Raw genomic sequence first — 14,053 nt, forward strand, 5'->3', positions numbered from 1 at the left:
GTTTATATGTGCTTTATATATATATATACAGAGGCGTAGCTAGGATTTTCAGCGCCTGGGGACAACTGAAGTTTTTGCGCCCTTTTCTGTGTGCCACGAATGGAAAACACTTCTAAAATTTCGTACCATCAATTTGGCGCCGCCTGGATGCTGCGCCCGGGAACAGATGTTCCCCTTTGCCCCACCCTAGCTACGCCACTGCATATATATATATATCTTTCCCACACATTGAGACCATCAGGTGTCATTTACTTCGCACGTGTTGAACTCCGGGAAATGGTTTTCATCCATTTCTGATTCCTACATTTTAATATATGGCCTTATATATGTTGTAAGGTATATCCTACTTTTATAACAGTTATAAACGTTTATGAGACTTTCCTATCTCTTATAGCTTAGGCTTACAATTCCTTATTAGAACGAGTCTTTAGAATCGCGTTAAATGCAAATGAGGAGTAAGTATTTAAGTTCCACTGACTTTGAGAGAGAGAGAATTAGGATTCCTGAATGGCGCGCGCTTGCCTTTTGGCTGCGTCTCTCTAAAACTGTTGCTACGCTCGGCCGTATTATATGCCTTTTGACAGCTTAGCTAGCTAATATAATATTACGGGCCAACTAGTTTAGAATTTGTATTAGCTTCGGCTAAATATCCTTAGTTAATCATTAAATAGTTCTTATTTCTTACATTTTTAAGCCCAAGTGGAGGCTTTGTTGTGCGCCCTGAGAAAGCGGCCATCTGTGAATGTTTATTTTGAACAATAAATGATAATTAACCCTTTCTTGAGTTAACGTTTCTGTTCTTGGACTTAAGCGAATAATCGCTTAGCTGTTTGCTAAGTTCCTCACACTTAATAGATAAAAGAGAAGAACATTACAATGTTTATCCCTAATGATTTTTTTCTGTCAAAGTGTATTAATTTTTTTTTTCTTTGTTGTGAACCAAAGCTGCTGCTGGTGCTGTGGTTTTTAAATTTTGCATGAAGGGTTTTTAATTAAAATTTTTGTATGAAATGTCGTTTTGAGGAAACATAAAAGAATTCAAAGAATGAAAACTCACTTAGTAGTTTGATAATTTTGTTTAATGGTTTCGCATTTATTAATTTTTTGGTGCATTTTATTTTGTTCTTTACTATAAGAGTATGTTTAAATTTTATCTTAACTATGAATTATGTAATGCATTTAAGTATTCATGTTATTTTGAAATTCAAACACGTTTCTTCTTATATTGAATTAAAAGTACAGCATATTTTTATGAAAATGAAAGATTAAAAATTTTATAGTATTAGAAATATAACTTTAAATAACTGTTTTTGAATTAATGAAGTAAAGAATTTTAATATTTTTTCACGGTAAATTATTAGACTGTAATGTCATTAATAATTATATTTTTGAATTATTTTTTAAATGTCTGAATTAATGTCAAGAATTTTGGCTCACATTTTTCATTAATCTAACGTAAATTATAACGGCAAAATAGTTTGACGTTTATATGACGTCACTGCAAATGCTTTTTGACTATTATATACCCAGAAGCTATATTATTTTGCTTTCTTTAGAATTTAATATTTAAACACACGTTATATTTTTTCCAAAATTTCTGAATTATATTAAAAATCAGCGTTCTTATTTTAGTTTATTATAAACTTAACTATATTTTTTAATTTAACACCTGCTTTCCTCCCCTTAATAAAAATATTTTAAAACATTCTATTTGGTTTGTAATATTTTTTTAATTGTTTGGCTTTTAATACTGTTTTTTTTCCTTCCATTTCTCTCTTCCTGACTGCTTTTTCTTCCAGAGAAAAAAACTAAATTGTTAGATTGGATAATTAGATGAAAGAAAAGCCATTTTAGTATTATATTCATAGGATATTTACATATATGATTATTTTCTTGTATAATGAAACGCTTCGTTGCTTATAAAAAGCTTTGTAAATAAACAAAGTCTTTTACTACACTTTTAGTCTTCAAATTAGCGATTTGTTGCTTAATCTGTAACACTGAACGAATAGTTATGGGTACAAAAATCAGTGGATCGAAAACGTGGCTTTGGAAAGTAAATTATAGTAAATTTATATTTAATACATTCTCTTTCACCATTAAAAAATTACAATTTAATGTTATCTTTAAACGATAACTTTAAAATAACTTTCTTACACTGCAGAGCTTCAATATACTTGAATAATTGAATTAAGTAATGCCATATAATTTGCTTCATTAGCTTATAAGGTATTTCTCTCGCCTTCTTAGCATGCCATCGTAGTGTAGTGGGCAGCACGCTGGGCGCTTATCCCAGAGGTCCGTGGTTCGATTCCCGGCGAGAGCGTTGCTCATTTTTCATCACTCCTGTTTTAATAAAAATAACCTCCTGTTTTAATAAACTAATGACTCTACAGTGGCGCCCGAACTAAAAGCGTGGTGGATGATGATTCTCCACACCCAGGATTTGGCGATTGGGTCCCCTAAAACGCCAGTCGCCCTTTAAAAGCGGGAGTATATAAGGTATTTCTCCCGCCTTCTTAGCATGCCTTCGTAGGGTCAGCACGTTGGACGCGTATTCCAGAGGTCTATGGTTCGATTCCCGGCGAGGGCGTTGCTCATTTTTCATCACTCCTGTTTTAAAAATAACCTAATGTTTCTACAAGCTGATTAATTTGAATCACTTTTTAAAAATATTTCTGCATTCCCTAAATGCGTTTTGCTGCTCTCTAAGCAGATAAAGTTTAAGTTTAATACAGATTTACACAATTTATTATGCAAAAGCAAGACAAATTTGCACGAATTGATAATTCCAGTTCATAAAACAATTACTGATACCAAAGCTGAATTACGAAAAGTCTGTATTACTCGTTTCTGAGAATATATGTTATAATAACCTTCATATCAATCCTTAAGTACTATTAAAAGCTCATACGGTAAACTGAATAAAACTGAGCTGTTTATGTGACAAACTTCATATGTTCTATATTTTATCAACATATATAGAAAGTAAACAGTTATTGTGTAATGACGTGAATAATAGCAGTAATAATTAATAGAAAATAATTAAAGCGAAATTTAAAATATGTTATTAAGATTGCATTAAGCATGAACAGATTATCGTCAAGAAAAAGATCCATGAACTTTTTTAAAGTGCAAGAAAATCAAGGAAGATTCTTTGTTATCCACAAACTTCTGCAAGTATGGAATGGTATCAGAAACATTTTTTAACTTATTTGGAATAATTTTAACATGATTTTACAGAGCAAAGATGAGAATTCGAAAAATATGTTTTAGGGTAAAGATGAGGTCCATGAGATTATAAGCTTATAGAGTTCCTCACTTTTATTCTCTTGAACTAAGTGTCGAAGAACCTAATGAACTGTTAAGCGAATAATCGCTTAAGTCCAAGAACAGAAACATAAACTCAAGAACGGTTAATTATCCTTTATTTCACTCAAAATAAGATTAACAATCGGCCCCTTTCTCAGGGCGTACAGCAAAGCCCCCACTTGGGCTTAAACTCAAAATGTAAGAAATAAGAACTAACTAACGACTAACTAAAGAGATTTAACCGAAGCTAACACGATTCTAAACTAGTTGGCCAGTAATATTATATTAGCCAGCGAACTATTAAAGGGTCCGTAATACGGACGAGCGTAATAACAGCTTAGTGAGACAGCCCAAATGCAAATGCGCGCTACTCAGGAATCCTCACTCTCTCTGGAGAAGTCAGTTGAACTTTACTTAAATACTATTCTCTTTCTCATTTGCATTTAACGCGATTCTAAAAACTCATTCTGATAGGGAGTTTGTAAGTGGGAAACGAGAATTGAAAGGAAAGGGTTTAAAATTAAAAATAACTGTTATAAAGTTAAAATATACCTTACCAGCTTCCTTGTAATTCTTCTCGTTGAACATAAGTTCGAAAACAAAGAGAAGTTAAGCTATCCAAAGTTTTAGTTACGTGGATTATTTATTATTTCTATGTTATCCGAAACTAATTTCGTTTTCATATGATTCCAGTTTTTCGCTTTGATTTAAATAATATGAAAATATGATACTTTACAATGCATACTTTTAAAAAATTGCTAATTTAATCTAGCTGAATCTGTGCAAAGCGCAGTCGTTCCGTTTTTGAGCGAGTTAGGCACTAACCTGTAATGGGGCGCAAATACTTCATAAGAATTTGAAAGGCAGTAAAAATTTAGGATAAGCAATTATGAGATTAGTTTCAGATGTTATATCTAATGGCATGGCTTTGATGCTGTGCAGATGGACTTCCTTTAAAGTATTCATCTGATATTCTTTATTAAAATCAGAATGTTTTCAAACTGTAAAGTGCCCACAAGGTAGAAATGCATATTTTAGTACTGATTTTATTATTAGACATTAATTTAACACCTGCAAAATTTCAATTCAATGGACAGTGTGTTCAATAGCAGATCGTAACTGATCAGTTGTGAGGCTTCGCAGATGAAGCGTTATAGTCTTCTTAAAGTCATTTAACGTCTCACACGGAGTTAGATCCGGCGAACATGGTGTCCATGGAGCGACTAATAACACGTTCCTCTGTGAAGTGTCGGAGCAATAGCACCTTCACGGACCGAATATGTGGGAGCGCACCATTCTGCATGAAAATGGTCGATGTAAGGAACCGCTGTAGTTGCTGTATTTGCTGCACAACAATCGTCTGCGGCATATCATGGTACCAACGGCCCGTAATGGAACATGTGACAGACCCACGTTCACCGATTTCTTCAAAGAAGAATGTCCCAAGGATGAATGTCACCGTGAATCCACCCCAGACAGTGACCTTTGGAGACTGTAGGGGAATTTCAGTGTGCATCCGCGGATGTTCCATAGCCCAAATGCGGCAATTATGAGTGTTGAAGGCCCGTCCACACGAGGACGCTCCCGACGTAGTTGACGTAACTTTTTTGACGCCGGCGTAAATTCGCAGGACGCAGAAGACGTAAAACTGAGTACGCTCCTGTTCAGCTTTTTCGCCCGCGACGCGCGCGTATAGCCAATAGCCGACAGAGTTCTTATCACGTGTCATAATCAGAAAACCTTCTTGCTTACCCGTTTCAATATGGCGTCAGAGCCACACAGAGATCAGTTTTTGCTTAGAAATATAACTGTTTACAGCAATAAAATAATCAGCATTGTTCACGCCTTCTTCAGATTTCTCAAACCGTACATATTAGTATACATTTAAAATTTTCATTAAAGGGGAAAACTGTATACTTATAAAGCAATGATCCGACCAGTGTATCCATATGCTTCACCTATTTATAACACCGTAAGTAATAGGAACCTAAATAAATTACAGTTTCTACGAAATCAAAGTTTCTGCCTTACAAAATTCTCCTTAATTATTATAAATATTGGCTATATCATGTGTAATAAAAAGCTCTATAAATATCCCAATATTAAATACACCAAAACCTAACTTCAGCAATATAACACCTTCTAAAATAAAGCAGTTGACTGTGAAAGAGTATTCAATAAAATACAATTACGAAATTTTGGAGGAAAGTTACAACTTGTGTCATACAGCAATCATTTATTGAAGTTTAATTAAATTACCTTTGCAGCGACTTCTACTTGTTACATTATTTTTCACAAACACTGCTATCACAGATAGCTGAGTGGTCAGCGCGCTGTCCTGGTGGCGGAGGAATGGAAAGGTGGCAAGTTCGAACCTCACCCATAGACGGTATGATTCAGTTAGCTTTTCTCATTTTGAAACGTGTTTCTTATATTTAATCATGAATCATTATATTCTTATTTTACCTATTATTATTGTTTTCATTTCTTATTTTATTCATTATTGTTTTTAATTTAATTTAAAAATGTGCAGTGCAAATAGAAATCCTTATGTAAAAATATATCTGCATCTCTTTATCATATATCATCTATAAATTCTCTCTTTATTTTTACTTTATTGCATATTTTATCATGCACATAATTTCTCATAAACTGTCCAAAGTTTAAACCTCATTCTAAATTCAAAAATAAATAAAAAGAAAAACAAAAGACCGAGGGAGAGCGAGTTAAAAAATATGAAGTTGGTTTTATTATATGGTGAATGGTGTATATAAAGAGAATTAAGTAATTTAATTCTCTTTATATACTGTATTCCAAACAAATTTTATAAATTCTAATTTTCATACGATATAGAATCTGCAAGTCTGTTAAACAGGTCGATACTCATCCTGAAGGAATTAAAAAACAAGTAATATACCCCCTCCCCCCAAAAAATGAAGTCAATTCCTACTTAGGTCCACAAAGAAAAGTTTTAAAATACAAAAATAAATAAATAAATAAATAAAAATACAAACATATTTTAATATGTGAAAAAGCTGTATTAAATTCAAGTGTCATTCACTGCAAGTTTAAAAAATTGTATTTGAACTTGAGTGGATGAATAAAAAGCATTTTATGTACTGAAAATTTGAACAAGGTATAGGGAGAGTGTGAGCTAATAGTAGGAATTTAATAATTCCAGATATTCCTTTCGCAAGCAAGGCAGTAAAAAAAAAAAAAAAAAATCTCTTTGAACAGGTCGCTCTAAATAAATCTTTCGGACCCATTCTTGTCATTTTTTGCGGTTTTGCCTCTGCTTAATAATTGCACATAATAGTAAAGTTTCAGCTATAAAAAAAAAAATGATCGGATTCGGACAACTTGCCGCAAACATACAGAAGAACAGCGAAGTAATAAGATACAGCTCTGTTGACGCTATATCACAGCGTCACGTGATTTTTGCGCAAAATAATTCTATTGGTTAAACGCAGTCTTCGCAAGCGTACTCGTTTGGACGCTTTTACGCTGGTAACGTAAAAGCGCGTTCGTCAGCTACGTTTCGAGCGTACTCGTGTGGACGGGCCTTGACTGTCTCATTGAGGTAAAAATGAGCCTCGTCGCTCCACAGAATATTCCAAGGTCATGGCAGATTAACAGTCATTCTGTTGAGAAAACTGACTGCGAATGAGAGACGTTGTGGCTTGTCCCTATCAAGCAGCTCCTGGGTATCCTGGCGGATCTTGTATGGGAAGTAGTGCATTATGTTTCTGAATACTTTTCGGACGGTGCTGTAAGAATAGCCTGTCTGTCGAGAAGCTGCACGCGCTCTACTGCCCCCAAACTCTGATATCTGTGACTGTGCGTCAACAGCTGTCTTGAAGGCATCAGCAAGTATCGGCGTGACACGTTTACGACCTCGTCCATGTTGAACTCCTAATTTCCCCGTCTATTCAGATTTCATAATCATGGCCCGGATATCTTTAGTAGACATTGCTCAACGCCGTAGGTTCTTTCTACGACGAAATTCACGAACTGCAGCAGAAGCATTCCCTTTGTTTTCGTAAAATAGCCTCACCAATAACGCACGTTCAATTAAAGAGATTGTCATAAGTACACCCGGAAACATAGATTTAAACATCGGCTTCCTCTTCTTCCCAAGCATGCAAATCTCGACATTTCTCTCCTAAAACTGACAACTTTTCCCGGTTTTGCATTTTATTATTCATAATTCTTGCTCTGGATTGTTCGTTTTGGTCGTTTATTGTGTTAAATTTCATGTTTTTCCCAAAAAGACGCCCTCTGGTGGACATTTTGGAACTAAAATTTATTTTTCGAAATTATGTGAGCGCATCTCGCGCCCACATACAAAATTTCGTTGCATTCCGTTCACCTGTTTGCTCAGTAGGATGCCGTTTATAAGGGGAGTTTAATTATAACCACCTGGTACTGCAATAAAATGCATGAAATAAATTCCTTTTCCACATTATCTTTTAATATTAAAAGCATCAGAAATTGAATTATATCTACTAAATAAAATTGACTTCCTAAATTAAAATTTCAGACAAAAATGAGAGTACACATTAATATACAATAAGCAGTGCTTATCTGAAAATTTAGTAGTGATGAGATATTCAGCCAACAGAAGGAACAGAACTAAAAAAATAGCCGCGAAAAATCCTCGAGGGGGGAAAAAACGAAAAAGAAACACGCTATTCTAAACTCTTTGGTCAGTCTCTTTTGATAACACTAGATACGGTAGAATTTTAATTCATTCATCACAGAATATACTAGTTCCACGATTTCTAAGTATCACGTCAATAAAAACATGGTATAAACTGTCAATATTTTTCAGGAAAAAGAAATAACTAAAATTGTAAGCTATCAGCATAAAAAAAAAACATTTATTTCGAAACATTTAACAATGAATCGGGACGGCAACGTCAGCGCGCAAGAATAACTTCCATTAAAAAAGAATTAGGTGAGTAATGTAAAGAAAGGTTAGGATGGGGAGACTAAACAATTTTTTGTAATCACATTTAAAGTTTGCTGTGACGTGTATGTGACATTTGTGCGACATTCACAGCCGCATCACAATGTGACTTCCCTATGATGTTGTATCGAGATCAAAAATATAATATGACGAAAATGTTGCATTGGAACGTCCCTGTAACATCGCAGCAACTAACTGTGCTATATATGGGTCTTTTTCCATGTTACAATAAAGAACATAGTGTGACGTTCCTTGGAGCTTTTACCACCAAAATACTTTTCTCTTTTGAAGCATAGAGTTTTATTTGGCAAAATTCGGTAAAATAACCCTGTTTCATCTGAACTGTAGAGATTTTTAGCCGCTTAGCCTTCACAAATTTCATTTAGCTTTTTTCCAATCTGTTACCTGTTGCACATCTATTGACTTTTCTTCTTCACAAGGAGCCCTAAATGTGATATTATGTTTTGGCTTAAATTTGTCTAACCAACCATTTGATGCTTTGAAGTTCTATAATCTCAGACTTTCCGCAACTTCTTTTTCCTTTCGTTGCAATAATAATCCACTCACAAGAATATTCTTTGTTCTTACAGAACAAAAACAGTTGAACACTAATGTATTAATTTCGCATGCTTCAGTTATTCTAAAACGTACAGACTTGTAATGTTTATTTGAATTAGAAATCCATAGTAATTTTAATTCTTCTCTATCCTTTAGCATATGACTTACTTGGTTTTTACGTATTCCAAGATTCTGCCGTAAATCTCTCAAACTAAGCTTTTCAGTTTCTGCTACATAAATTAAACCAGCTTTTTGTTTTAATGTTAGTCGTTTCCTCTTTGAAGCTATGATAAGTAACATATGTAAAAATTACACACAAATACAAAACTGCATTTATTTGGCTCTCCAGTCCCAGTAAGAACTAAAAATGATGGAAGTTTTCACTCTAGCGCATTCTGAGATTCCTGTTCCTTGGCAGGTGGCCTAATCATCTCACTAGATTTCATTTCCCACTGATTCTATCTCGGATTGCCTTACAACTTGCTGTATGGCAATCACAGGTACTTGTCCCCACCCCCTCCTCTACTGAACTATAGCAAGAATAACTCGATTTTGAATTGTAGAATGTAAAATATCCTCCTGATTGCCCCTCAGATTCCATTTTCCCAATGTATCGTTCCCCTTTTCCTAACTGAAAAGCAGTTTTCCAAAAGAGAGGGATTAATTTTCATTTTACTGTTCCCTTGTCATAAAACTATCTTTCACTGATAACAAATTTGCCTTTGAAACTTTAAAAGATTACTAACAAACCGTATTTCTATTTTATTCATTTCTTTACTTCTATCTTATTTTTGAAAGTGATTTTCAGCGTCCATTAAATAGAGTGTCCCCTTTTACATTAAGGTCCCCATTCAAAAGGACCGGAACTAGGAGAATTGTTTCTTGCAGATGGTACTACTGTATATCCACACGCCTTTGAAACGTAATTAAAACAAAGTCTACTTCTCTCTGTATGAGTAAAACTTCTTGCAAATGTTTTAAAGGATCGATCTGAGGTGTGAAATATTTAAAACATTTACTGCTACTTGTTTTTAGAACATTATACTTGCTTTTGAAAAATGGCCAGCAATAAGTTTTCTTAGGTTAACATAATACGTCGAACAACGATTATTTTAGAAGTCAAACAACAAATATTACCATTGCATTTGCAAATTTCTGTTGTTTGACTTTTACAATAAGTTTTCTGCTACGCATTAGATGCATTATTATTGCAAAATGAACATATATTCATATAAAGAAGTTAGCAAAATGCACAGAGATTATTTTGAGCTGAAAAAATATTAACTAGAAATATTCTTTTCTCATGTCATTTGTAATGAGTATTACATTCAATGTTTTCGCTTGTTTCTTAACATTTACTTAAACCTTTTTGTTATTTAATGTGAGTTAAGAAAAACTTTTTATTGTAGTAATAATTATCTACAAAGAAACAGAACAGAGCTTTAATTTTTCATTGGGCTAACCATATTTCCCTAAGATAAAAACGGAGCATGGAGATGGCGTAAATATGACAAAGGGCAGTCGACAATAACAACAAAAGAAATAAAGATAAAAAATACTTTCTTCATTCAATACATGAAGAAAACATGTTCAACTTGTCATTAATATTTAGTAATAGAATTGACATAACTTAAGCATGTTCAGAAGTTAACTATATTTCTCCATGACTGTGCTCTGCATACACCTGATGAAGTTTGCTCTTTCTATACCTTATCAAAATTTTGCATAGTTTTTCTTGTGTCAATGCTTCACCTAAATTTCTCTTTTGATTACATACTGTTCATAGCATAAACTATTCTCTCAACAAGTTAAATATTTCCTAGATTTCTGGAGAGAATAAATTCTAAAATATTGTAAAAGTGTTGTAAATCGGAGCATTTTCTTTTTTTTTTCAGAACAATGCTGTGCTGATCTATCGGATGCAGGAATATTATCTTTATTCCAGGACATTCAGCTGCTTTATAATTTTTATAATAAATTGAATACTGCTGATATCAGTACTAATCGAACAGTCAAACGCCATAGTTACTCTAGCATTCATGATATTGAAATGCGATTAAAGGTTCTAAACCATAATAATTTGAGGATGTATAATGAATTTTATTATTATTTATTTAATTTATTAAAATGAGACAAAGCTCTTATTTTGCTCAAATGTCTTGGTGATTGTTAAATGTGAAAACACTGTAGTGTCCCGTTCAATATTCAAGAACAATATCATGCATATTTCTAATATGTTGTCTTCAGTCTTCATAAGTCTGTAAATTTTTATTGCAAGATGGGAAAATTTAGTTGCTTTTTACTTCAGGATGCATATCATGCACATTTTGCAAACGACTAAATTAATTAGAAAGGGATAAAAATATTTCTAGTAAAAAGAGCAAATTTCTTTTTCAGTAGAATTCATTGTAGATAATGACAGAAATAGTTAAAAAGCATTTGCATACAACTCAACAGTACAGAGAACAAATAAATATGGCCATTGTTGATACTAAAATTTTGCATCTATAAAAACTCGCCAGATTTTCGCCCATTCCTTTGACAACACAAGAAGATTTGGGTTAAAATTGTACCTCCTTGCCTTCGTCCTGACGGATCTTTACCTTGTTATTATTGTAGCAAAGTGAAGCGCTTGAAAAAATGCAGTCTTTCAGCTCGAGGTTAGAATAGAATAGGTTAGAATTCCACTCTCTTTGTTTCAGCTTCTGCCAGCACTTCCTAGCCTTACTAACACCTCTTCCTTCTGTTATGAGGTATTGACTTCCGTCGATAAATCGGCGATAATTAAATATTGGTATTGGTTAAAATTGAGAAGCTCCTATGTGAATGGTCAGCTTGAAATTCATTTTCAGAAATAGCGCAATTTTCGATGTGAGGGAAATATTTCCCTAAAACATAGGGAAAACGAAGGGAATCCACTTACTTTTTTCCCTCTCCTCTATACCGTCAAGCCTTGCTTGTAATTTGCGCCATAGTGTATGAAATCTGTTCCGAGGAAGTGCAGTAGGCTTAATATTTTGATCTTTTTCCATCTGTTGACCAAGAAGGTCATATCAAGATGGAAAACGCATATGGCATAGGAGTGAAAAATCGGTACGAACTATTTTATGATGAAGATGTAGATCCTTTGGAAATAATTAGGCAGCAAGAAGAAGAAAAGGAAAAACGCAAAACTGATAAGCACTGCAAAGACAAGACCAAAGTTTCGAAATCTGGAAAATCAGTGTCTTCGACAGGATTGTCAAAAAAAGCTAAAGAGAATACGGCTGTAAATACTCCCAAACCCTCTGAAACGACAGGTCAGTCCTATACTTACTGTAGGTGTAGCACCCGGCGTGCGGTGTATATAAGTAACATACTACCTTTCTGGAGAAACGCTGTATTGTTTTCTGTATTTTCATTCCACATCGGGTTGAAATCACCGAAGAATGTGAAAGTTATGCGCATTTCCCTACATATCATGTCATAACTTACATATTTTTTTTTCAACGTAACATGCGTGAATGAATGCACGTGGATCTGTCTTGTTTGTATTATGATTACGCTATGCCTTGAGGGTACCGCTTCCTGTTCTTTCATGAAACCCGATTAGATCATAAGCTTATTGGTCAGTTGTTTGTTTATTATTTTGCTGCGTTCTTTTCAAACTGTTATAATGGCAAGAGTTGTTTGTATTGTTCTTTTGAATAATTTTAAGAAATCTCTTTTCTTACTGCAAAGGTAATTTATATTTTCATGTGTTCAAATTACAGTAGAGTAATTTGCTAGAAGTTGACGGTTACATGTAATTAGTAATTTCAAAATTACTCTCTGAAGTGCGATAAATTTTGATATTTCACGTGAAATAATTAAATGCATCCTGAAGCTGTAGTAGTCTGATGTTCTTTCCGTGGTACTGGCCTCTGAAAAATATTTCAAAATTATAAGAGTTAATTAAATTAGCATATGTTTATTTTAAAGAAAGTAAACGATGCGGGATGTAAAGATAAACAATAGATGAAAAAGTTAATCGTAATTTTCGTTATAAACAATGTACTGTGTAAATAAAACAATACATTATCTTTATTTATTTATTTTTTTAAATTAAACTAAATCTGTATTAACAAATCTGTGGTTTTAGAAGCTGTTGTGTGCATTAAAGTGCATGAAATTGTTTATTAATTAAATTCCTGTGGTTGATTCTTGCGTGAAATGTGGTTTTTCATAGTAGCAAAATTTGTAATTCTAAAATCGATTAATTTATAGATAAATTTATCTGCATATATGGTGTTGTGGAAAATGTATGCATTTATTTTTATACTGCTGTCTATTAATAATGAATACTACTTTCTGTTTACACTTTTCAAAAGTTTGCTGTACAGAGATTTGATAACATTCTCTCTAAAATTTGTTTTTTAAAAGGTCAAATGGATACTGATATATAATGATGGGAATGGTTATATATATTTCATAATTGATCTGCTTCCCAGAGTTTTGACATATTTAAAATACTGTTAGCATTTCAAATCTTTTGGGCTAGATGCAACCGAGTATTTCTTTTTTAGTTTTGCAGATTAATGATTAAAACATTCTAAGTCATTTAAGTTTAAGAATCGAATGTCAGTTCTTTTTATTTTTAAAACCTTGTTTGTTATACAATGACAAATTTTTATATTAAAAATTAGGAATGTGCATGTCTTTCCTGCTGCATATGTAAAATATTAATCTTATTTTTCAAAATTGTAGATGCTTAAAGAAAAAAAAATTAAGAGAGAGAGCATATATTTTGAAAAAAGTTTATTTAGAATTTGTTTTCGTGTGATTTTACATGTGTAAGTAATTAAAAGAAATAAATTTTTACATTAATATTTATTCTTTTTTCGTTTGGTCTTCAGCTATTTGTGCAGTTAATTACCCAATTGTCTTACATATATCAAAATCATAAAATATAATTGTTTATTGAAAATACCTGTCCAAGATTGAGTGTCAGGATTTATATTTATGATCTGTATAATTAATTACCTGAATGAGAGGTGTGTGATGCTCTTAAGAAGTAAAACATTTTGGTTTTTTCCCAAATATTATTTGCAAATTTTAAGTTATTGAGCTTTAGTTCTCCTATTGCATAGTTCTTTCAGTTAAAATTTTTTAAAGATTCTTATGTTTTGATACTTTGACTGTATTGGAATTAATGTCACTTGCATTTTTGTATGTGAATTAAATAATTACTTGCGA

The 14,053-nt window shown here is 33.0% G+C and overlaps 1 protein-coding gene across 1 annotated transcript in view; it reads left to right on the forward strand.

Annotated features, from left to right (window-relative positions):
• Positions 1-11,796: 11,796 nt before the first annotated feature.
• LOC118181808 (intracellular hyaluronan-binding protein 4.S-like) overlaps positions 11,797-14,053 on the forward strand; it is a 45,132-nt gene continuing 42,875 nt past the window's right edge. Inside the window, exon 1 of the mRNA XM_085809584.1 lies at positions 11,797-12,138. Coding sequence (XP_085665710.1) covers positions 11,898-12,138 — 241 coding nt within the window. The 5' untranslated portion in view covers positions 11,797-11,897. The remainder of the gene's footprint in view (positions 12,139-14,053) is intronic.

Source organism: Stegodyphus dumicola, chromosome X2 (assembly GCF_044657685.1).
Source record: "Stegodyphus dumicola isolate Sdum_Otavi_A_Nest chromosome X2, ASM4465768v1".
NCBI classification, from domain to species: Eukaryota; Metazoa; Arthropoda; class Arachnida; order Araneae; family Eresidae; genus Stegodyphus; species Stegodyphus dumicola.